This window comes from Anolis carolinensis, chromosome 4, assembly GCF_035594765.1.
Source record: "Anolis carolinensis isolate JA03-04 chromosome 4, rAnoCar3.1.pri, whole genome shotgun sequence".
NCBI lineage: Eukaryota > Metazoa > Chordata > Lepidosauria > Squamata > Dactyloidae > Anolis > Anolis carolinensis.
Window position 1 is genome coordinate 121,023,533 of NC_085844.1, and position 26,092 is coordinate 121,049,624.

Below are 26,092 nucleotides of genomic sequence, written 5' to 3' on the forward strand. Positions count from 1 at the left end.
TAGTTTGAAGCCACTGTTCCGTGTCCTAGTCTGCAGAGCAGCAGCAAACAAGCTTGCTCCCTCCTCCCTATGACTTCCCTTCACGTATTTGTATATGGGTATCATGTCTCCTCTCAGCCTTCTCTACTGCAGGCTAAACATGATGTTTTGATGTTTATGATATGCAACCCTGATGTGAGATCTTGATGCAAGACATTTTTTTAATGCTATCCCTGCAGTTTTCTGCTGGCATGCACAGAGAGTTTGACACATGTTAATGACTGATACAATGTGAAAAGCCTTACATTTTTAAAAGCTTTGTAGATAAAGAGATTTCAGGAATGATGAGCTTATGTGCAAGAGTAGAGAGCCACTCTGATGGAGCTCTTTCCTCATTAGCGTGTAATATAACAACCACTTCCATTTCATTATAAGTAGTAATAATTTTTTCAATCTTACAAAGGAGCTGTTGATCTCTTTGTAGCTGGTGAAGCCTAAGATGGCCTTCTTTAATCTGGTACCTTCCTTGTTACTAGCTAGGGCTACCATATTTTGAACAGCACAAATGAAGAAACCTTTTTTTGTCTGACTGCTTCAAAATACTGGTGACTAAGACAATTCTCATTTTAAATATGCCATTATGCAGGCTTAGTACTACTCAAAAGATTCATAATGTATTATGTAGAAAACTTAATTGAGCAAGCATAATGTAGTGGTTTGAGCATGGCTCTGGTGAACGGGGTTCAACCATAGAAATCCACTAAATGATCTTGCTTGAGTTACACATTCTCAGCCACAGAAACTACTGTGATAGATTCACTGTAGGATCTCCTACATTGGAACCAACTTGAAGATAGTCAACATCAAGTTTAATAATATCAACAATTGATTAGGATCCCTCAGCAATATTCCAATACAACCTGGGATTGGAGGTTGATTCCTCATGCCCACTCTTCTTCCACTCCAGCATTTCAAGTTCTTACAACAACGCTGTGAGCTAGGACTGCAATAGAGAAAACTGCCAAGAGGACCAAAAGAGATAGTAGACAATGGATCTAGTGAAAGGAAAAAGTAGAGAGGAGATAAACACCTGGGTATTCCAGAGGAGAGGGAAGATGCCCACAGTCATTCCATGCTGTACAGTAGCTCCTAACTCACCAGACCAGATTCACAACCATCCCCCTTTCTTCTTCCTACCTATCTCCATGAGTCCCAAAGGTATGGTGTGATGACTTAAATTCACAGGCTGTAATGTTGGGAATCTTTAGTGATAGTATGCTCTCTATATGGCAGCGGTTCTCAACCTGGGGTCCCCAGATGTTTTTGACCTATAACTTCCAGAAATCTGAGCCAGTTTACCGGCTGTTAGGATTTCTGGGAGTTCAAGGCCAAAAATGTCTGGGGACCCCCAGGCTGAGAACCACTGCTATATGGTATTCCACTTTGTTCCTTAGATTAACAATAACTATAAGCAGCCCCTGAGTTGCAATCATTCAACTTACACATGACTTATAGTTAAGAACAGGGGTGAGACAACAGGAAGTGAGAGAAATCTATCCCTCAGAAGAGAAATTCACTCCTGAAAGAGTTATCATAGGGAAAAGGTGTCTCCACTGAAGCTTTTGCACCAATCCTTGTTTCCACAACAAGCCACATTTTCTAAATCCAATTATTTCAGGGACAGAAAATGAAGTGAAATCTTCTAAACAGTGGCACAGACAGAAAAACAAACACCACAGGAGTGTTAACCCTCTCCTGTGCTATCCAAAAGCTAAAAAAGATATTTTTGGCTGGACTACACTTTAAAACGTATCTGTTCTGACTTACAAACAAATTCAACTTTAGATCAAACCACATTTGTTAGCGTAGGGACTGCCTGTACATTTACAGAAACTGTTTGGTTTGGGATTTGAGAAGTGGTGGGACCTTGTAAAAAAAATCCCAGTCATTTTTAAAAACACCCTAAAGGGGGGCGGGGGGGAGGGACATGTCCAGGAAAAGGAGGATGTGCAGTAACTTTACAATTGGCCAACCTACTGAATTATGCACTAATTCATGAAGACTAAAGGCCACTTTGAAACAATAACGTAGACTTTTTCAAACCAGGTCTGTACTGAAATTCTATGTTCTGGCCAGCACAATCCTATGTATATCAATCTACTTTGAATTAATGCAATTCTATGCATACTTATTTTGAAATTCAAATGCAAGTGATTGTTTTGCTTTTCCTGGTGAGTGTGCATAGGATTGCATCTTTAGCAACAATTGACATTTTAAAGTATAAATACTATCAACTGAGGCATCTGCTTTGTCTAAAGTACCCACACATATTAGTAGACATTGTAGAGTGGAGTAACATCAGTATGTTGTTATCCTCTGTAGGAGTCTGACACATGCTGTGAAATATGAAGATATGTAATATGAAATGCAGTTTTATTGTATCTGGGGTCTTTGTCCATGTAGCCAACTTGGGCTGAAACCTTCCCTTTGACATATGTGTTTGCTGAATTGTGTTACCATTTGCTCTATGAAAATGTTAACTGCTTTTCTAAGATTGCCCTTTTCTTATCCAGTAAGCTGCTGTTTTGTTTTATCATTCCTTCTTTTCTTTCTTTCTTTCTTTTTCAAGATTCACAGTTTTATACAAGTACTTCCTGACAAAAACTTCCCATTTCTATCTGTTCAGTAATCAGTATTTAATAAAGCCACCCATTTAGCAAGTGTAGTGTTTATATTAGTTGTCAGTGTTTACAGGGTCAGCTCAGGAGGAAAATGAGGCAACCTATTTTGCTTATATAAGTGTCTTGGGAAGAGCTTGGAGAAGTTATTCTTTTGGCTTATATCTTCTCCAGTCAGCATGGTCACTGGGGGATTCTGAGAATTGCAGTTCAAAAGAGTAACGTTTTCACTCTCTTGGTTTGGAGAGAGCAAGATTCTGCATGAATGTCTCCAGGATATACACTAAAGCTAAGTCTTTGCCAGAATGCTCTCTGTGCCTTCCTCCAATGGGCACAAGAGGATGGAAGAAGGATCCAGCCCTTCCTCTGTCAGTGCTCAAGAGCAACTGGAATGAATCAGGGTCTTCATCCTCCAGGTTATTAGCAGACGGGAGATAGAAGTTCTGCCTGGAAGCCCCATGCTGTTTTTATGCATTGATGGGAACCTTGTGGAAGTGCAGGGCTGTATTAACTATTAAGCACAATAACTATGTGCATAGGGCACCAAGGGAAGAGGGCACCCCAGACATTTTCCATTGCCAATTTACAATGGACCATATGATGCAAAACTGCAAATGGTAGGAACATACTGTAAGACAATTACATGATTATTTTGTTGTAATAGATAGTGGATTTAATACAGCATCGTGCACATAAATCTAAGCTGCATTTTTGTAATCTATTAAACGACAGTACAATTTATTTTGTTTATTCTATGCAAGGCACTGGCATAGAAGATGTTCGCTTAATGTGTATACTTATGTAAGATTTTATAGAACTATGACTTGGATGACATCTTGTGTTGGGAAATTTATGGCAGTTAACTACAAGGAAACTATTTACCATTGTGAGGGCTGGTGCTAAGCCCTGTATAGAGTGAGTACTTTTACGCTGGTATATATATCATTTTTTAAAGCATAGTTGATAATAGAAGAGGGGGAAGTGACGTAGCTGTTTTGAATGTTCCAAGACTAAAAGTAAAGCTTACCTTTAGGTATTTGAACTTGGTATTTGAAATGTGAATCTTACCATTAATAATCAAGAAAGGATCACTGGGATTTCATGGATGTTGAAATTATTTAAACAGAGGCAGTTTTTTAAAAAAAATATAAAATAAAATATATAACCCAAAACAATTTGCAGGGCATTAATATCGATCAAATATGGATTGTTGTGATACCCCAACAGAACAAGCATTAATGTGCCTGGGTTCTCTACCTTGCCCAGTGTTGTATACTCTAGCAAAATGTCTTAGATTAAAAAAAATTCAGCTACTGCCTGAACCTATGCAAAAATTGGCAGTATTCCTGATTGAAACTGTGACTTTCCATATGGCAGGTGTGTACTCTTTCCCTATTCTGTGGTTCCCCCCCCCCCCCCCAAGACATCATACATTTCAGGAGAGGTACAGAACTTAAGTAGGGGCTTACTTGGCATTTAAGTGGGGTCCGCCCTGGTTAGTACTTGACCAGAAGACCACCAGTGAATACCAGCTGTGGTAGGCTGCATTTCAGAGGAAGGAAATGGCAAAACTACTTCCTAGTATTCCTTGCCTAGAAAAGCCCTGTGAAATCCATGGAGTTGCCGTAAGTTGACAGATGGCTTGAAGACATATATGTCTACAACACACATACACACAGAACTTTACTGTTGTCCATCTTTTCAACAGACCGAACCTACTACACTTAGAAACTGGGCTTTTAGATCCATCCTTCCTTTAGTAGGTGCAAAAGAAACATTGATAAAAGAAATATATCAACAGATTGTTCATCTGAAAGGAGTAGTAAAAAATGAAGAAATAGGATTTATGTGGGTAAAGCTGGCAATCTTAATGGACATTCAGAAATGTCAAGGCTTCATTTCCCTCTTGGAAGTCCACAGAAACCCTTATATTCTGAAAGACTACACTAAACACATATAGGCTGGTTCCCACTATAGTACTGTCATTCAATCCATCATAGAACGAAACACATAGGTGAATCCTATTGGTTAAATTGGAGAAAATGTGGCTCATCTATGGATTTTCTAGCATGATATTCTTGTACCGGAAGACTTTCATTTTATTATCCATGGAAATACTAAGGGTTCCACAGATACAGAAAACATACTGTACTCCCAGCTTTAGATCTGAGCACATTGTGACATTAGCATTGTGTAGCAATAAATGCTAACTTTTTTTCCCTAAATACTTCACAGATTACAATAGCAGTGACCTAAAAACAGCTTGCAGAAAGCATGAACTTTATGTCAGCTTTCAAGATTTGGGATGGCAGGTATGTAGTATTTGTACCTCCGTATACATACTTGATACAGTAATACTCAGCATATTGAAATATACTGTTTCTTACCACACTGATTTCTAAATCGTGCTACAAAACTACCCCCCACCAAGAAAGAAGGCTGACTCCAAAACATTTGTTGACTTCCCACTGATGGCTTTTTACTCAAAGATGTATCACTTTGATTTTATTTGTATCTTTCCTTTATCCTCAAGATAGAGTTCAAGACACTACCAATAAAATCCAACAAAAACATGCAATTAAAATGTAAAAAAAAAGTTTAATTAAAATTTAAAACAAATTAAGCTTGCTGTTATCATGGGTCTAAGGGGCCTCGTTCTTTAGTATGTTGGCTGCAATCCAATATACTAACATAACACCTTTATCTTGCTGTTTTATCAATATTTGTAAGAATAACCCTGAGGCTTAGTATTTTAATCTGACAGCTTTTTTAAAAAAGTGCTCCTGGTGTTTGTTTATTGACCAATCTAGTTTTAAGACTTTTTGAACTTGTCTTTTCCTCCCAGCTTTAAGACCTGCAGAGTTCTAAAGACGATATCCGCTACTACATGCATTTCTTTTTGTATTAACAAGGCTTAATTTGTCGGTTTTAAAAAAAGAATAAGATCAATTTTTTCCATTATTTTATTGGCAGGAGACTAGTATAAACAAATAGCAAATAGAGATTAAGGGCAGACCATCGGATTTTTGGGGGGGGGGGGGGGTCACTAACATTTATTTATTTATCATGTCAGAAGCAAACCGAGGGTACAAGTTTGAAAACACAGTTTTTAAAAAAAAAAAACCAACAACTTGGCATTGTACTAAATGTCCTTTGATCAGTAGCTGGCCACCTTGAGTGCCTCAGGTGTTGCTATAAGAAGGTCCTCCATTGTACATGTGGCAGGGCTCAGACTGCATTGTAATAGGTGGTCTGTGGTTTGCTCTTCTCCACACTCGCATGTCATGGACTCCACTTTGTAGCCCCATTTCTTAAGATTGGCTCTGCATCTCGTGGTGCCAGAGCACAGTCTGTTCAGCACCTTCCAAGTCGCGCAGTCTTTTGTGTGCCCAGGAGGGAGTCTTTCATCCGGCGTCAGCCACTGATTGAGGTTCCTGGTTTTAACCTGCCATTCTTGCTTGCTGAGGTGTTCCTGCAAGTATCTCTGTAGATCTTAGAAAACTATTTCTTGATTTAAAGCGTTGGCTTGCTGGCTGATACCCGAACAGGGGAAGGGCCGGAGATGTCAATACCTTGGTCCTTTCATTGCTGGCTGCTACTTCCCAGTGGATGCCAGGTGGTCATTGACATAATATTTTATAGTTGCTGGAGAATTCACATATATAGTAAATAGTTAATGATCAACTCAGTCTGTCTTGAAATCTCAATAGAAAAGTTTGTGGGATTCATATAAAACTGATTTGTTTTGAATCCTGGTTGCACATCAAAGGTGCATAACTTGAAACATCTTTGAAAGAAGTGGTGAAACCATAATGTTCCACCATGCTGTAAACAAGTGCAGAACACATTGGATCAATATTTAAATATACAGTAGAGTCTCACTTATCCAACGTAAACGGGCCGGCAGAATGTTGGATAAGCGAATATGTTGGATAATAAGGAGAGATTAAGGAAAAGCTTATTAAACATTAAATTAGGTTATGATTTTACAAATTAAGCACCAAAACATCATGTTATACAACAAATCTGACAGAAAAAGTAGTTCATTACACAGTAATGCTGTGTAGTAATTACTGTATTTACGAATTTAGCACCAAAATATCATGATGTATTGAAAACATTGACTACAAAAATGCGTTGGATAATCCAGAACGTTGGATAAGCGAGTGTTGGATAAGTGAGACTCTACTGTATAACTATCTGCCATAACAGTAGATTTCAGATAAGCATTAATAATATGATCTAATTTGGGTGAGTGGTTGGCTACATGTACCTCTTGGTATATGGCAGAGGGCTCTTGCAGACATGAGAACATGGCCTAGGAAACCAGGGACAATTCATTAGCATACTGATTCTGCTTCATTAGCATACTGGCCTAGGTTAATATTCTGTATTGAAAATCCGTGAAAACCCCTTCCTCACTGCCAGTTTCTGTGGCTGTAGAGCAGGCATGCACAAACTTCATCCCTCCAGGTGTTTAGGACTTTAACTCCCAGAAATCCCAGCTAGCTTACCGGCTGTTAGGAATTGTGCGAGTTGAAGTCCAAAACACCTGGAGGGCTGAAGTTTGCCCTTAGGACTGATCTGTCTACCTTACATGTGCTTACTAAATGATGTCAACAAAAGCTCACCGCACTGTGAAGAGAATTCTGAGGCACGTTTTCAACCCTGAACCAAGTAGCCTGAACAGTATTAATTACAACAGATATGTATAATACACATTATTTCCTTTTTGTTAAGGACTGGATAATTGCACCCAAGGGCTACGCAGCAAACTACTGCGATGGAGAATGCTCTTTCCCACTCAATGCTCATATGAATGCCACCAATCATGCCATTGTACAAACTTTGGTGAGTAGCTATTGCAACTTCTGTATATTTTATCTGTAAAGTCTCTTTGTGGAGGTATCAAAGACAGAGAAACATCCTTGGTCCAATGTCACTGTGCTTTCTTCTATCTCTGAAGTATAACCAGTGGATTTCAAGACCTATAGTCCTCCACATTGGTTCTTCCGAGAGCAATATGACGGGATATCGTAATTGTTCAAACATTTCAATTGGGTCTTGTGAACCTGAATATGAACAAGGAGCTGCTCATAGTTGCCTACACAACAGTAGCCGGGAGAGTCCTGTTCAAACCTGTGCATCCCAACCACTGCTTGGCTGTAGAGGTGCACCTGGCTATGATTCAGCTGCGTATACATTCCTACGATACAAACCTTTAATCTCTAGCATAAATGTGCTGAGATACACCCCACCATCAAGCAGTGGTCAAGGGACTGTGTTGAAAGTAGGAATCCTCCTGGCTGAGGTTTTGGCAAAAGGAGATGCAGGATATCTCCTGCCATGACATCCCTAAAAGTGCAGATGCTGGCATAACGAGGAAATGTCAAATATATGTAACCAACTTGATGCTGAACAAAGAAAGGAAACACTGTAGACACTGTTCTGATTCTTGAAGGAAACTCAGATTTAAATGTGATTTGATACAGTTGGGATTGAAGCTACAAATAAATCTGTCTGTTTCTTTAAACAGGTTCATTTAATGAATCCAGAGAATGTTCCTAAGCCATGTTGTGCCCCTACAAAACTTAATGCAATATCAGTTCTTTACTTTGATGACAACTCCAATGTCATTTTGAAGAAATACAGGAATATGGTGGTAAGAGCTTGTGGGTGTCACTGACATTATTCTACAGAAAGACATTGAAAACCAAACTAAACACTTTCCATCCTGTGCCTCAGATGGAACATCTAATGTTTCTAGAAGAATGTGCCTTGAGGAAGAACAAAGAAAATCAAGGAACTCTCAACGCTATTTGTGAACTTCTGAAGAGCTCTCATAGTGATGCCTTTTTGGTCATACAAAAAGTGTGCTGGAATAAACTGTAAAGTGCGGGATCCTGTTGATGCAGCAAACCAAAGTCATTCTACTGTTTGATCTACAGTTCAGTTTAGGCACAGTCTTCAAATCTTGGTAGATGTCACAAGGAAATGGGCTTTGTGCTGAGAAGGGAAATGCACTGTTCCCGGTAATGCTCCATCCACATACAGCTAAACTAAGAAATCTTTACTTAGCTTCAAAAGCATGCAAGCTGTATGTCACAACCTTGATCATTAAGGCAAAGGCAATGCCTCACATTAAACAAACTGCTGCATTTAGGTTTCCTTCTGGAAGTGAAAGGAGTGAATTTACTGTGTTAAAATCAAGCTTTGCTCCTGGCTCTTCAGCAACAGGCCTTGACTGTAATGTGTCCTTATGGCCTACGTTTCTCAAAAGAGAGTATGATAACACTAGCAGACTTTCTGGTGTGCTAGACATAAAATTGTCCATCAGACTAATGGGCAGCTTTTTAAGGTAATTATTATGCTTACATTTCACAGCTGGGCCTTGTTAGTTCTGAACTAGCTTTTTAAAGTACTTCCACCATCACTACTAAGTGCACATGTGTGCATAAACACACATGTATTCTGACTCCTCAAGTGAACAGCAAAAAGGTATGTTGGACTGAACCACTGTAAAATGTAAAAACCTAACAGACATGTTTAAGATACCAGTTTTAAAAACTGAGGATTCTGAAAATATTCTGATACGTCTTTAGTTTTTAAAAAAAGCCTTTTAGCTTCTTAAAACAGGAAATAAAATGCACCAGCCTAAGTATTAAAATCTTGACTTCAGACGATCAACTTATTTTGTTGCACTTCTTAACAATGCAACACAAATGAAAAGGGCAAAGTATGGGGGACAAAGCTGCAGGAATGTGTAGAACTGCTTTGTGTTCATTGGTGGATTTAGTGAGGACTCAGTCCTACTAGTCCCATTAAACACTCCTAATATACTTGTACCTCCTTTTTCACTTCTCCATACTTTATACAGAACCTTACCTCTCTTGGAAAATAAATTTGAAATGTGTATGATCCTTACTTCCAAGATGTGGCTCCACATGGGAGAAAAAAGTTTTTCTTGGGGCAAGAATTCAGAAAAGTGCACTTCTTCTTGACTACTTTGCATTTTAAAAGGGCTTTTGTAAATAAATTAAAATTATAATTTATTTCAACTGTCAGAAATATTAATTTTTGATGTATTATGTAACAAGACCAAGGGTTTTTGTAAAAAAGAAGATACTTTTATTCAGAAATTGCTTGTGTAAACAACTGTACCACTTGATTTTGTACAGGAAACTCATGAGTTACAGCTCAAGCCTGTCATGAGATTGTGCTTTGTTAGCTTTTTAAAAAAGCCATCATGAATAAAGGATCCTTTTAAGGCAGAAACATGTGCATTGATGTGATAGATCTGCCATATGTGATTAGCCCTTTGGTAGACATTCCATCTTTCACTCTCTCCAAATTTGTGCTGGACAAAATCCATGACCTTTAATAGAAAGGATAAACTACAGTACAAATTTAAGAATATAGACATGGCTACTAGTAATTGTAACCCTCCATTTGAAACAAATGGTAATATACAATTTTCCCCAACCTGTTGCCCTAAAAAAACAGTGCCCTCACCAGTTATAAGAGGTGTCATCCAGCATATCAGGTGGTTGATGTCAGGTTCAGGAAGGCTGAGCAGTAACATTATTTTACAAATAAGAACCTATGTGTACATAACTTGCAACTTCTTCCCAAACAAATGGCAATAAATGCTTATATACAAACTAGTACGATTTTTAGCATCTAGTTTGCTACTCTCATTGAACGTCCAATCAATACCTGCACTATAACTTCTTTGGCTTTGATTCTATCTCTCACACCATATCTTAAACATCAAATGGGCAGGGGGCAAAGAATCTGCTCAAAATTAGAGACTGCCTAGAAATATTTTGTAGGTACGCTTACCTCCCTTGTTTATATTACTTGGAAAGAAATATTCGGTAAACAGGGAACTATTCAAAAGGGTCTACGTTTATTTCTTGCATGTTTTCTTAAATGATAAACCAACAGACCCTGATAAAACTCTTAACCAAACAGATCCTGGTTGCTGTGCTAAATAGGGGCTTAAGAGGAGTTATTGTTTTGTTTTTATAGTCCAATTTTAAAGTACCCTCTATTTACTCTAATAAACATGGAGACTGTAGGAAGGGAGCCAATGACTTCACAAGACCTTGTGTTTTTCAGCTGTCAGCAACTAACAGACAACCATGTTCAATAACAAGAAGATACATAGCACAGTACCATTTCTTTATAATGCATCCCTCAATAATGGTAAGTACCTTTTCTAGAGTTGCCTTTTTAGCTTCCTTTTAACATTTTTAAAGAGAAATTTTAAAAGATAGTTATTTATCAGTATAACAAAATTAAGGTAATAATGTAGGGCTCTGGAAAACTATATGCCTGTGGTAAGTTTGTATCTTGTGTGTCCAGCACTGAAATGATGCTAAATTTTAACCTTCCCTTCCCTATTTTAGTCCCCAAAGGACCATTTACTTCTTAATCATAGAAGTTCATTAATGCAGTCAGTACTGAAAATACTCCCAATTTGAACAGTGACTGATGGTTGCATAATTCCCTTAATAGGGCAAGGCTTTAGGAAATACAAACGCACACACATAAGATGATGCCCCTTGGTACATTCAGTTTCCCAAATGACCACTGTCAGAAATTTCAATGTTTTCATGATTTAAATCCCCTGGTTACTGGACAGACACAGCTATAAGAAGCTGCATCCAAACAGGTAGGCTTTTACAGTTCATCCTTTGCTTGCCGCAGAACAAACTTATGCAGTGTTTCAAGATCTCTGGCTCCAGTGTGTTCGGAAACCTTCTCCCCGCCACGGAAAAGCATCAGCGTTGGGTAGCCCCGCACCTTGAAAAGATGTGAGACAAGGCATGTAAATGGAGCACCATCAAGCTCTTACAGTAATCTTTATTTCCAGTATATGTGCCTCAGCAAAAAAAACCCCCAAAAAAACACTACCCTTGGCATTAGTATTTTAACAGCACAATCCTATTTATGCCCACTAGAAAGGTTAAATTAAGTATAGCACTTGTAAATAGATGAAATCCTAACCCTAACCCAACAACAAAACCTAGATACCAGGTGGAGTGGGGGGCACAGATTTGGCGCAATCACCTTAATCCACATGGAGGAATTATTTGTACTGAAAATAGTCAAGGCCAAATTGGAGCTTAATCAGTAAAATATGCACAGGCAAATGTGTAGAAATGAAGTATTGCTCCACCCAAGCTGCCTTGCTGGTCACACTGAGAAGGACCAGGTAGTACAGAGGCAGGAGGTCAGATATGTCCTGCTTTTCTTTCTTTTGAGGGGAAAATCAGTGTGCATGTGTGTGTGGAAATCGCCCCCATTCCCAGCAGTGCCAAACTGGATGTGGGGCCAGTATCCTGCTGCGGAGGTGGGTGATAGCGCCCTGTGTAGCCACAATGCGGCCCAGAACCAGCATGTTCATTCTGGTTCAAAGCTGAATTTTCTGCATGTGTAGAATCTTCCCTACTCTCATTACTTTCATAATCATTAGTATGATGCTATTTAACTTTTCCTGTTGTCCTATTCTGGAAAACAGATTAAGGCTTTTCACAAAAATATCAAGCAAACAGAATAAGTAACCTGGTTCCCCCTTCCCTGAAAGTCCAGTTCAAAAATTACCAGCAGGGCAAGAAGGGAGTTAAAGAAGGTCCACATAAGGATACGTCAAGAAGTCCCTTTGACACACAAGGAACACAAGCCAGAGTTACAAAGCAGAGTTGTTGCCTTCACACAAGTCAGTTGTTAGCAACAAACTCCTGAAGCTGCAGCTACTAGATTTATAGCATAGCAGCTGTTCCCCATTTGCCAAGCATCTGGATCTTCTGAGCTCCTCCCTTTCTTGCCTACATTCCATCAAAATAGATACCTCTGTAGCTTTGTCTGGTGTTTGTGGGAAGCTGCAGGGACATCTAGCTATTTTTCTGTAGCTGCACACATTACAGTATGCAACATCAGGGACCTCTGGGGTTCTTGGTATGTCCCTACAAGTGATGAGATGGCCATCTTTCCAGCTGAAAGAAAACAGGTGGCTGCAACACTGTTGATTCCCTTGTTTTCTGACAACCCACCAATGGCCATGGTTTTGGGGGGAATGCATGGATTACAGAAAGGGTTTATTCGGAAAAGACCTCATGCTTGTTGCATGATTGGAAGAGAATTCCAACTTACAGAATGAATGATAGAAACGAGCTGCACTAGCATAAGGCAAACTGAGGATGTTGTAACTTATTAATAAAATGCCCGACTACATAATGCTGCTTTATGAGATCCCATAAAAAATTAAATAACCAGGTAAACTAAAAGTCACATGCTCAATCTTCAACATCTTGAAGTAGTATAAAGTCTCTACTTACAGAGTATCTATTGCAGACATTGCGTTCAGTGGTACAGTCTACTTCTGCTATCTTGACATCCATGGGCACTGGAAAATTCTTCTTTGAGAGGTTCTCCCATGTGGGAGCCAGGTTCTTACAATGACCACACCTGAAATAATGTAGTGTTTTTATTTCTGTTTTGATTTTAAATAAAAGAAATTTGAAAATAGAACTGCTAGGCCATATTGCACCATATCTTGTAACAATTCAAATTCCTAAGATAACAGAAATTGTGATGCAAAGTCCATCTTAAAGTTCTAGGTTTCTGAAGCATTTAAGATGCTTTTGCATGATACCTGAATAAGGACTACCCAATTTATAGACTTAAACATTATACAGCATAGAAACCAGGTTTCTGGAGCCTCCATGTTGCATACCATCTCAATATAGATTATGAATCCCCTCATTCCTAACCATAGGAATTCAGTACATCTGAAAGCCTCCCATGTTGGGAAACAGCTGATTTAAGAATTAAACTTTGGAAAGCCACAAGCCTAAAATCATTTCGTTGTTCTGGTAGGATTAACAAGACAAAAAGGAAACATATACTACTCTTTCTTAATCCACAGACTAAAACATGGCCCCAAACTAAAGCTGGGAAAAATAACTTTTTTGAACTCAAAAGTATTTAAGATTTGTAGGAGCGCAAAAACAAAACAAAATAATATAATTGTTAAAAGTCTGGTCTCCATTTTAGATACAAAAGATGTAACTTTCAATCGGTCTTGCAACAGATGTTCAGAGAGCGTGCTTCACAGAATATAGCATTAGCAGATACTGAAAACTATTGTGATAAGCCTTTACTTGTCATTAAGCTTAATGGTAATATTTACTTTAAACAAAGTAAAGGGCAAAAGTATAACTCAGCACACTAGTGGTTTCTTAGCCAAACATAAAACGGTTGACATGGAAGGGGAAAAGGTAAATTTGTATACAATGAACTATAATTGTGTACACAATTTAGGTAGCCAGAAATAGGATTACAGCTATTTGTGTAGTAAACATTAGTCTACACTGACGCTTTTCGTGGAAACAACTGTTACCAAAGAAAGTGGATTGGTTGTGAGACCTTTAGTGTATCTTTAACACAACCTTTATAACTGGGTATTTAGCATCCTTATGACTTGCCCTTTTCAGAATGAAGTCGAGACAGAATGGAAGTTATATTTAGAAGCTGCTCTTCTAAAGTTTGTTAGAAGGGCTTAATGAATTTCACAGGTACCTTATTTCCTTCGTAAGCTATCAGTTTAATGTGGAACTAAGTAAGATTAATGTTATTTGGATGTGAGAAGCATGACTTTTTAACTAGACTCCAGTGTCTCAGAGCAAGCTTCGCAGAAAAAAGATGTAAGGATAATTAATGTTAACAACAGCATCCTCCAAAATTGCATTGTAGGAGCTTTGCAACAGCGTCTACACTGCCAAGTTTGAAACTGCATTATATGGTCAGTGTAGACTCATATAATGAATTCAATGCATATAATACAGTTTCAAACTTGGCACTGTAGATGGGGCCTACTTGAAGATAGAAAGTCCAAGATAATTAGGAATACAAGCTGCTGAGAAGCATGATGGAATCAGTTTAATAACCAAACAGGTTCAATGGATGAAGTGAATTCAGTGGATTAACTAAACACCCTGGGCTTCTTTAAATGTCCATACTCAGAACATTTGCATTGTACAGGCAATTCTGATAGCTACCTTTAAAGGACCAATGACAAAGGGATACATAAAAACAACTGAAGTCCAATAAGCATAACAGGCTAAATTCAGCCTCAACACACTAAATGTGAACTCAATGGAATAAAAACAATCAGTCACAATTAGTAGGTTCCACTGATTTCAAAACATTGACCTGTGCTTCAATCTAATCCTGTCAGTGTTAAGTCTAAGTCACGGAAGCCCCCTGAGCAAGAAACCTTCAATGGGCTCCCCTCCCTCAGTCTAACTTTCCACTGTGAAAATCACCAAGTCTTGCTCTCTCTCTCTTCTCAATTTCTTACATTTGTGGCAGAGGAAGAGAGTGAATCAACAGACTGTGACATCTACTGCTTCTCCTTCTCACCACAACATTTTTCTAGACAAGATTGACAAACAGGTGAACTAACAGGTGGTTACTGGTGAAGAAGAAGAAGAGCCAGCACAAGGGGTTCTTGTAAATGGGCCCCTGCTGGACTGAACTTGTAGCAAGTCCTCCATGCCAACCTGTGATGCCACCCCAAAACATTTTTTTTCCAGTAGAGCACTAGTTGCCTACTATCTGAGCAAGAAATATGCCATGAAGATTCTGATGGCATCATAGTAATCACAAGTGGGGGAAACTTCAGGAGTAGTGTATGTGTATGGGAGGAAGAACACAGCAATATTTGAAGAGATACTAAAAGCCATTATGCTGAATACAATTCAAATTAAGAGGAACAAAGGAATTAAAAAACTGTATCCGTAATCAATCAGAACGGAGAGGAAATGCATAAGGGCTTCCTGTAATCCCTAAAAATCAAACCCTCTACTGCATACATCACAGAAATGGCCCCACAGTTTTGTGATACACACGTTTGTGACTCTGTAACATATAACCCTCTGTTATGGGCTAGATCAGCAGCAGGTAAGTTAGGTACATTGAAAAGCAGCAAATTAAAACATGAATTCTTGGATTTAAGAGTAAGAAATGTAGTCAAAAAATATCTGAGAAATTTAATTGTTAAATAAGGGTGCAGATCTGATTGAAGCCTATGCAGTAATAAATTTATTTATCTTGAAGATGCCACAAAGAAATGTAACAAGTAACATGGCTAAACCATTAACTATTATTAAAAAAGCTAAAACAATGTTTTTAAAATGATAATTAATTATAACAATTAACAGCAGCTGAATTAAAGTTAGAAAGATCGGTAACAAGCCCTATGCTGCTCATGCGCTACTACCAAATTCTGCATTTTATTTAATGCATTTCTCATTTTGATGAAAACGTGAGCAATGCTGACAATATCTGGCTGGTGATCTGATTATGAATTCAGTCTAACCTCAACATCTATTATTTAGCTGTGTACTCTGTAACATATGGTAGCAGTATTGTACTGAAGACAATTTATTATTCATACTAATACTAGGTACCAATTAAAAACAAATAATTACAACAATGGAAAAACTGAACAGAACACTTCCATTTTACTGTCTGTAAAATTTAATTAGAACTAATTCATAACAACGTTAGTAATCCAATCATTAATGTCACCTTGTCTCAAGCATGGCATACAGACAGGGAGCTCCTGCTCACAGATAAAACTAATTTTTAATTCTGGATAAATGTGTCCAAACACATAGTTTGCCATTGTTTTGTTTCAGAGGCATAGAATAAAATTTGCAATGACAACAAGAAAGGAGGGAGAAACAAAGCATTGCAAGTCCAAATACTTCTCTGAATGCTTACCATGGAGCATAGAACTTGATGAAGGTGATTCCTTTAGCAATCTCTTCATCAAAATCCTTCTCTGAGAGGGAAAGGACCTTGCTCTACCAAAATAAAAGGATAGAATCAATGTACTGTACACAATGGCAAGTCAAATATGTCTACTTAGTTCTGAAACAAGGCAAAATCCTTGCTTTCTTAAAGTCATTCTTATTAACCTGAATTAATGCAGAGTGTACTGCCATGCATATTCCCCAAAACTGCATGCCGATATTCTCCTACCCACCACAAAACAGCATCCCTTTAAAACATAAATATTATTGTTTTCTTTCCCTGCTGCCTTTGTTGGATCAAGCCAAGGTTTCCACAGCAGTCCATTTACTAACAGGAAAAAGGAATAAGATGTGGACATGGCTGACATGAAGATACATGCTCTTCCTGCCAATTAATCCCCTCTGTCTAGAAATCTGTGCTTCACTCTTGAAAATCCATCATATGAATGTGTATGTGCCTTCGAGTTGACTTATGGTGACCCCATGAATTTCTTAGGATTTTCTTACTCTAGAGGTGGTTTTGCAAGTTTCCTTCCTCTGAAACATAGCTTGAAACACCTGATCTTCACTGGTCACCTCCCATTCAAGTACTAACCAAGGCTGACCTTTCTTAGCTTCCAAACCAGATGAGATCTGGTGCCTTTAACATATTTAGACAGGTTACATTTAAATGCTGCAGAGAAAACTGGCAGTTCTATTGACAATTTTGTTTTTACCAAATCCTTCTTTCTTGTTCCCATAGCACCTTCCGCCTTAGTGTAATCCCTTCATTTCTGCCCATTTGCTCCCAGCCTCCTTGTTGTGTCATCAAAAAAGGCAGAAGTGACCTGTGATCATCTGCGCTGGTGACAAAGTATGATGTCACAAGGATGTGACTAAGTGAGTGAGACAATGGCTGCCTGATGTACTATGTCACATCCAATAGGAAGTAAACAACCTGCATTTAACTATATATAGGTCCAAACACTAAACATAACCACCAGGAACCATTCATATAAAAAAGCAGGCTAACACACACTATGAGGATGCATGAATTCACCTTTAAATGGAAGCAGTCACTGCCAGCCTTAACAACTTCAGTCAGCTCACCACATTCACAAGGGTTAGGGGTGCACAAAAATTGAAAAATGGACACTGTCTCTGAGCCCTTCCAAACCTTAATTCTTAATACTTCTTGGCAATTCTTAATATCACTGACCCCCTACACACACACATTAATTCTCTTGATCATATTTAACACGCACATGTTGTCTTTGATTTTCCACAACAGGCTGAAAAAGGCCAAAAACAAATCCCGGTTAATTACTGATGGCAAACTTGCCAATAATCAAATCCGTAATAGTTAAACTTGAATCACAGAATCATAGAGTTGGAAGAGACCTCGTGGGCCATCTAGTCCAACTCCCTGCCAAGAAGCAGGGAAACCACATTCAAAGCACCACCGATAGATGGCCATCCAGCCTCTCCTTAAAAGCCTCCAAAGTAGGAGATGCCATCAAACTCCAGGGCAGAGAGTTCCATTTCTATAAGTCAAGATTCAACTGTATAAAATGTACTGCAAATTCTGATAACAATTTAGCCAAAATCCAACTACAGCATGAAATGGAAGTTACTGGAAAAAGCAATAATTTAATTTTAATTTCAGAACAAATTAGGACGTACCTCTTCCTCCGGAGCAATTTCTTTCGGTGGTGGTGCTGGTGGTGTTTCAGAGGGCTTAACATCATCATCTGAGGCTTCTTTTGAATTTTTTAATTGGGAATCGACATATTCTTTCAAAGAGTCCAGATCTCGCTTTCCTTTATACTGGTCAACCTACAAACAAACCAGCTGCACTATTAATTTAGTGAACCTTTGCTGAAGATAACAAAAGTATAAAGGAATCCTGCAGTACCTTTGAGACAGATGAATTTCTACCATAAGATTTCACAGACATTCTATTTCATTAGCTGCATCTTGAATATGTTAAGATAACTTGTTAAAAAACTATTGCCTATAAGCTCAATGTTAGGATCATTAAAAATTGACAACAGTAAAGGATTTCTGAATGCCACCTAGTGGCTGTTTTAGACATTTACACAAATTTGTTGGCAACAATGTGCAGTTTGTTTACAAAGGACTCTGAAGAAAATGTTTCAATGGTGCGTCATAAAAAGGAAAATCAGCCTGTTTAGCAATGCTGATTTATGTTTGATTTTATATACCTAGGTAAATGTAAAGGTTTTCCCTGACGTTAAGTCCAGTCATGTCTGACTCTGGGGGTGGGTGCTCATCTCTATTTCTAAGCCATAGACACCTCCAAGGTCATGTGGCCGGCATGACTGCATGGACCGCCGTTACCATCCCGCCAGAGCGGTACCTATTGATTTACTCACATTGGCATGTTTTCGAACTGCTAGGTTGGCAGAAGCTGGGGCTAACAGCAGCCGCTCACGCCGCTCCCGGGGTTTGAACCTGGGATCTTTCGGTCTGCAAGTTCAGCAGCTCAGTGCTTTAACACACTTTGCTACCGGGGCTCCTTTTATATACCTACATACACAAAATTTCCTGCAGTGGAAAAGTTTTGCCAGTGGAAACAGTTTAAGAAGCACTGGTATACATAGAACTATATGATACAGTGCTCAGCAAGTTATTGTCAAGCAAATACAAAACTCCAATCTGAATACAGGCTTTTTCCATTTCCAGTAAAAACCGTGGTGTTTGAGGTGTTTGCAAACCAAACAAGATTTGACTCTTTAAAACAAAGGGCTTTCCAGTTTTGCACAATGAAGACAAGACTGAGGACCCTTCTACACTGCCCTATATCCCAGGATCTGATCACAGATTATCTGCTTTAAACTGGATTATATGAATATCCACTGCCAGATAATCTGGGATAAGAAGATAATCTGAGATCATGTCCTGGGATATAGGAGCAATGTGGAAGAGGCCTGAAAGTAAAGTAGTTTAGCCTCTCAAACAAGGTATTCAAAAGCTCTAGTTTCATGTACAGGATTCATTCACAGTGATCTCACCTTTTCTCCATCTTTGAACCAAAAGAGGGTTGGATAACCACGCACTTGGTTTGCTGAACAGACTTCATTATGCTGTGTGCAGTCCACCTATAATTTAACATAATTAAATAAATTCCAATGAATACTCTAGTTCACATAGTAAGACATATGTAGCCTGAAATCTTTAGCCTTGCATCTCACATTGTATCAAAGACATAATGCTGAAGAAAATTTAGTGCAATATGAATATGTATTATTTATAAATGAAGCGAAAATAAACTAGATGCTATACATGAATAAAATGTAAAAGGATTTTAAAGACAGAGAGAAAGCAAGGTAATGTATTTACATTGCAGAACAATAGCAATCACATTTGACATCACATTAATTGCCATGGCTCAATGCTATGTAATGCTGAGATTTTTAATTTTGTGGGATATCTACCATTCTCTGTCAGAGAGCTCTGGTACCACAAAAAACTACAGATCCCGGTTTCCATAGGATGGAGCCATAACAGTTAGTGATATCAAAATGAATGAACTGTACAGTGTAGATCAGGCATGGGCAAACTAAGACCCGAGGACCGGATGTGTACCTTGAGGCACTTACCTCAGGCCCTCGCCATTTACCCTGCCCTCTTGGCATAAGGACATGGCAGCCTGAAACAGCTGAGAACCATCTGGAGTGCTTTCAGCCACCACGTGTCTCACCCTCCTTCCAACATAAGGATGGTGTGAGCGGCTCCATCCTTATGTCAGGAGGACAGCTCAAGGAAGGCACGTAGTGGCTGAGAGCCCTTCGGAGCACTCTCAGCTGCCACCGGTCTCGCCTTCCTCCTGGTATAATGCCAAGAAGATAACCCAAGGATCAGGAAGAAGGATTTGGACAGTCGCCATGTGCCCTGCCTTCCTGCCAGCATAAGGATGGGGCAAGCTACAAGAACCCTTTGCACATTGGTATTTCAGACTAACATGGCTATGACTATGAATTTAAAAAATGAAATAAGAAAGGGACAGACTTCGGTGGAAATGTGAAATGTTGTACCTATAAGAAAAGACAAAGGTGAAGAAACAAAAGGAAAATGTGGAATCTGTACAGTAAATTAACCTTAAAATGAGGAAAGAATCAAAGGAAAACAAAATGGAATTTCATGATGAGGAAAACACAAATGAACAAATAATGAGTTCTTAATAATTTCTTAAAAGCAGACAAAGAGGTCAGTCAAACAAAATAATTTTGTGCCCAAGACACAGTGTGGTGATCAAACAGAAGTAGATGTTTAGCTAGACTTTGGTAATTTGATGAAGAAAATTTAGAAGATACAAAAAAGGCACTGAATAAAATGCAACGATCTGAAGAGATGGGAAAAAAAGCTAAATATAGGCATAACTTGATTAATGGAAGTCCAAACAAAAGGGTAATGAGCAGGGGAAGTGACCACAAAAGTAAAATACTAACAAAAGTTAGCACAGTAAGAAAACGGGTATGCCTCAGTCAAAGCAAGTAATGAAAGTTCAACATGAGAAAGGCAAATCAGAAAAAAATGTCAAAATATTAACTAGTTAAGACTAAAGAATGAAGTGAGTAACTGAACAAAGTGAAAGCAAAGATAACACAGCCCAACCCAAAAATATTCTCAGTGCCTTGGTTTTTAGGCCTGCTTTGAGGGTATTTGGGAAGCTGATTCAGAAAATTGCATTGGATAGACCCCATCAACTCTCGTTTCTTAAATATGATGGAATGTATAACATTGTAAATTTGTATAATAAATCTGTGCTTCTGGTATGAAACAGATTTTCATGTACTATACTTTCCTTTTAATTTTTGATATGTTTCCTTCATGCTTAAAAGATATTAAACACTACATTAAAATATCCTGATTTTTTATGGGTGAGCAGAATGAAGAGTGGTATATGCCATTTGTTTTCTGTCTCAAAAACTTGAGCTGATAAGGGGGAAACTGGTGCCATTTTTGGAATCAACAGCTCAAATTTATTTCCAGCTTTGTGGAATGGCAAACCAGAAAACTGGTCAAAGAAATGACAAGGTGCTAAATGAGGCTTCTGAGAAAAGTATGCAAGGGATCAAATATTGAAAGTAGCACTGCCAGTTGTTCAGAATAAAACAGAAATAAGAAATTAATGTAATATAGAAATATCAATGGCAAACATTTAAAACTACAGTAGGGAAGAATTACAAGAGCTCCACAGAACAAGTTGGTTCCATATTAAATTAGTCATGCTTTGTTAGTTTGTCCCACAGGACTAACTAACTGGTCATGACTAATTCAGGTCTCACTATCTTTACATTCATCTGAAATAACGACACAATTTGGAACCATTCTGATTTTTTTAAAGCAAAACAAAACACAAGAATCTGTTAATTCCAACAAGTCAGTTTGAAGAATGGAAATATCCACAGAAACATTACATACTCAAAAATGTAAAAAGGTTGGCATCAAAGACGATTTTATGGAACAGAAATTCATATTAAGCAGTAGCACTTTTACAGATCAGTCACCAGAACCTGGTACTCCAGATTTGGCACCAGTTTATTTAATAGTAATACAAAGTTCAATAAGGCCAGTGCTGGAGAGAAGGACTTCTAGTTCAGTTTCTAGATTCCTTCTGGGTTGTTTTTTTTTTTTTTTTTTTTGGTTCTCTATCACACCGCAATGCAAAACGCCCAAAAGTCTAGTGAGCTACAACCTATATAAAAGATTTATAGGACACTCCTATACATGTTTATTCAAAGGTAAGATCAACAGACTTTAGAGGCTCTTACTTTTCGGGAAGCGACTGCAGCTCTGTGATGGAATGCCAAAGCAGGGAGTTTTAATAACAACAACAACAACAACAACTTTTATTTTTGTATCCCCCCTTCATCTCCCCAAAGGGACTTGGGGCAGCTCACATGGGGGAACTCAACAACATAGTTAAAATGAGTATATTAGTATTCACATAACAGCATTATAAAACAGTATAAAACCAATAACAATATAACACAGAATAAAATAGCAACAACAACCAGTGACATAAAATAGTAAACAGCTACTGGGCTCAGTAGGCGGGGCAGTGAGAATTATAAGGACAGTGCTGATGGATAAAGTGCAATGTCAGAGGGGAAAAAATAGGGATGGGGGCAATATAAGTGGAGCACTATAACTCTTGGTAGGAAACAGTAATAGGATGCAAGGACTAGAATTTGGGTCATAGTTGGGGTCAAAGTTTTCTGGGGAATCATCTAATCAAAAGCACAGTGGAACATCCATGTTTTTAGCTTTTTTTAGATAGACAAAGTAGATGCCAGCCTCATCTCCCTGGGAAGAAAGTTCCAAAGCCAGGGGGCCACCACAGAGAAGGCCCTCTCTCTCGTCCCCACCAGACGTACTTGTGTCGGAGGTGGGAGCGAGAGAAGACCCTCCCCTGAAGATCTTAAAGATCATGCAGGTTTGTAGGGGAAGATGCAATCGTGAAGATAGGCCGTTCCCAAACCGTTTAGGGCTTTGGCTTCAAAAAGGATGTATCACCATGATGTTAAACCTAACTAGCCTATAGGTGGTTGAAAATAGGATGAAGCCTTTTGTTATGTATACAAACAATACTGTGGCTTATTTGTTCTGAAAAGCTGGTTTGGAAGAAGGTATTTGGAAGAAAGATGCCACATGGGACAAAGCATTTCTTCACATTTTCCCTTGATTTTCTCCATGTTGGATTCCTTGTGCAAAGGCAACTATAAACAAATGCATGGGAGGAAGATGGAAAATACAGGAAAGGGGCCAAAACATAGAACAAAAACAGTCCAGCCAGGGAATAGTTAACACCTGTTGCTCTGTTAGCAAACTGCTTCTGATTAACGAACTACTGACTCCATCAATTTTGATTAACACAAACATATAACCCCCCACTCCCAGAGCTGGGGCTTCCTTCTTATATGTTTTGAGTGTTATAGCTAGTTTGTCATTAAGATACTGAATGTCTCCCAGCTCGGGCTTTTATTTTGCCTAAGACATTTTACGGTGCACCCAGAGGAGCAGCAAAGGCTGGGAGAGCAATCTTTTCCACCCGAAAGCCAACAATATGACTACACTCCTGTTTTTATAGTTACTTGAAGTTGTTCCAACACCCACACACATCTGCCTGAAGATGGAAAGAAGGGCTCCATCATCATAAAAAATGTAAGCTGGCTTTCACTTCTCTAAAATAACAAGGCCCTGGTATAGCTGTTTTTGTATTAACTACTCATGCTCTTGCCCACAGAGCAAGAATTCCTCCTGGATCGACAACCTTGCAAAGTCCATCTCTCAACTGCTCTACAACATACAAGTTGAGGTAATGAAATACTAACTAGGTTATGAAACACACCAGGTACCAAGTGAATTCAAAAAGACAGGCTGACAGCTTTTCCAAAATACACTAACACAATTGGACGTTAACATTGGTTTAGGTTCTGTAGATTTGTCAATGCTACTGCCACAGTAATCAATATCCAATTTCAGAAGACCCAGCTCAAACCTACCTTGCCAATCTTTACCGATTCTGAATTTTCAAGGAGAAGAGCCAGCTGTTCCCATGTTGGTGCTAATGCCTTACAGTGGCCACACCAAGGCGCAAAGAATTTGATGAAGTGATTGCCTTAAAGAGAGAGAGAAGAGCACTGTATAGGTAAAGAAGCAGTGTTCTATTCAGTTGGCCCTATAGAGATCTGTCTTTATGCAAACAGAACACCTTGCATCGACTATGTCACTTTCTCAACAAACTAAGCCCCTGCCCTATGAGAATCCAATAGCACATGTTTCAAGTATATACAGGCAGTCCACAAGTTACAAACATATGACTTACAAATGACTCATAATTAAGAACAGGGATGAAACAATAAGAAGTGAGAGAAATCTACCCTTCAGAAGGGAAATTCACTTCTGAAAGAGTTATCTTGGGGAAAAGGTGTCTCCAGTGAAGCTTTATCACCAATCTTTGTTTCCACAACAAGCCAAATTTTTCAAAATCCAATCACAGGGTCAGAAAGTGAGGTGAAATCTTCTGAACAGGGGCACAGAAAGCAAAACAAACACCACAGGAGTGTTAACCCTTCCCTATGCTATCCAAAGCCTATTTGTGTGTGCGTTTGTGTGGCTGAAGTTACACCTAAAATGTATCTATTTATTTATTTATTTACAATTTATTTGCAACATTTTTACCCTGCCTTTCTCACCCATAGGGACTCAAGGCTCTGACTTACATGCAAATTCAACTTAAGAACAAACCTACAGAACCTACTTTGCTTGGGGACTACTTTACTTGGAGACTGACTGTACTGGTCTAAATGTGCTGTTAGATCCCTCTTCTTTCCTCACTCTTTTTTATTTTGATCTATATAGATATGGAACTACACATAAAACATATTCACTTCCTTCCTTGAATAATCAATTCTGTGAATTGCCATACAACTACTATCGTTGCTGTGCAACATGAGTTGCATTGTGGCTCCCCCTGCCTGTTTCTGCTATGCAGCATTAAAAATTTAAATACATATATGAATAGATTTTTGAACAAGATTGTACAGGGAGCACAAACCTTGATTCAAAGAACCTCTGGAAGTAGAATTCTTCAAAACAATGATTTTAACTTTCAAATAATTATATACCGAGTTTATGGCAGAGGCAAAACTGTTTGTCTGATATGTGTGTTTCTTAGACCTTGCCGACTATAAAATTTAAACATATTTGAGTGCCAATGGTAGACAAAGCAAGACTCTGGTTGCCTGAACTCTATCTTTTCCCCTTTGGTGCAATATATCTGGAGTACAACCTCAATATCTGCAAAAAACTTAATGTGGAAAAGTGAAACTGTTGATAATAGCAAGCTCTATTAAAATGAATGTCCTTTGTTAGAAGCATACCATAAATTCATGCTGGAGGATTAAAAATGCCTGGAAAAAACATTGTGAAGTACTTCTAGGTCAATGGTTCTCAACCTTGGGTCCCCAGGTGTTTTGGCCTACAACTCCCAGTTGTTAGGATTTATGGGAGTTGAAGGCCAGAAACATCTGGGGACCCCAGGTTGAGAACCACTGTGCAAGGTGGAGAGGCCCTTCTCTTGTCACTTTACTAAGAGCAAAGGAACAGTTCTCATAGTGATAGCATCACAAGAATTCATGGGAAGTTAAGGTTGATGCCTTTTGTGGCATAGATTTAGTGATTTGAGGTTAGGTTACATAATGAGGAAGTTCTAGATCACTGTTATATAAACTCTATTGTGCTTCAAAAATTACAATGTAATATTACCTTCTGATGTATGTAGTTTGAAATTAGCTCCTGAAATCTCATATAGGCCCTGCTTTGGTTCAGGAGCTTTGGGAGGCTCCGGTTCAGATTCTTGTTCCTGCTACAAATTAAATAAATAAACAAATAAATACAGAACCGCCAGCAATGTTATATAGCACAGAGATGTTTGCTCACAAGTGTTATTTTTTAACCTGAAATAACACTTCTCTCCAATGTGATTGTATGGTCAACATCCATCAGAAGTGGAAAACACAATCGCACGGGAGGATCTAGAGATGCCTAGAGAGATGTTCACTCAGGTTAAAAAAACATAGTTACATTTTTTTAATTTAA

The 26,092-nt window shown here is 38.5% G+C and overlaps 2 protein-coding genes across 2 annotated transcripts in view; one reads left to right on the forward strand and one right to left on the reverse strand.

Moving 5' to 3' along the window:
- Positions 1 to 10,321, forward strand: part of bmp6 (bone morphogenetic protein 6) — a 119,129-nt gene extending 108,808 nt beyond the window's left edge. Inside the window, exons 5-7 of the mRNA XM_062977706.1 lie at positions 4,893 to 4,969; positions 7,398 to 7,508; positions 8,194 to 10,321. Of these exons, the coding sequence (XP_062833776.1) occupies positions 4,893 to 4,969; positions 7,398 to 7,508; positions 8,194 to 8,343 (338 nt within the window). The 3' untranslated portion in view covers positions 8,344 to 10,321. The remainder of the gene's footprint in view (positions 1 to 4,892; positions 4,970 to 7,397; positions 7,509 to 8,193) is intronic.
- txndc5 (thioredoxin domain containing 5) overlaps positions 9,763 to 26,092 on the reverse strand; it is a 30,858-nt gene continuing 14,528 nt past the window's right edge. The window contains exons 4-10 of the mRNA XM_008114978.3: positions 25,760 to 25,859; positions 23,995 to 24,110; positions 19,498 to 19,584; positions 18,146 to 18,298; positions 16,452 to 16,534; positions 13,001 to 13,130; positions 9,763 to 11,465 (exon numbers count right to left, since the gene is read on the reverse strand). Coding sequence (XP_008113185.2) covers positions 11,343 to 11,465; positions 13,001 to 13,130; positions 16,452 to 16,534; positions 18,146 to 18,298; positions 19,498 to 19,584; positions 23,995 to 24,110; positions 25,760 to 25,859 — 792 coding nt within the window. The 3' untranslated portion in view covers positions 9,763 to 11,342. The remainder of the gene's footprint in view (positions 11,466 to 13,000; positions 13,131 to 16,451; positions 16,535 to 18,145; positions 18,299 to 19,497; positions 19,585 to 23,994; positions 24,111 to 25,759; positions 25,860 to 26,092) is intronic.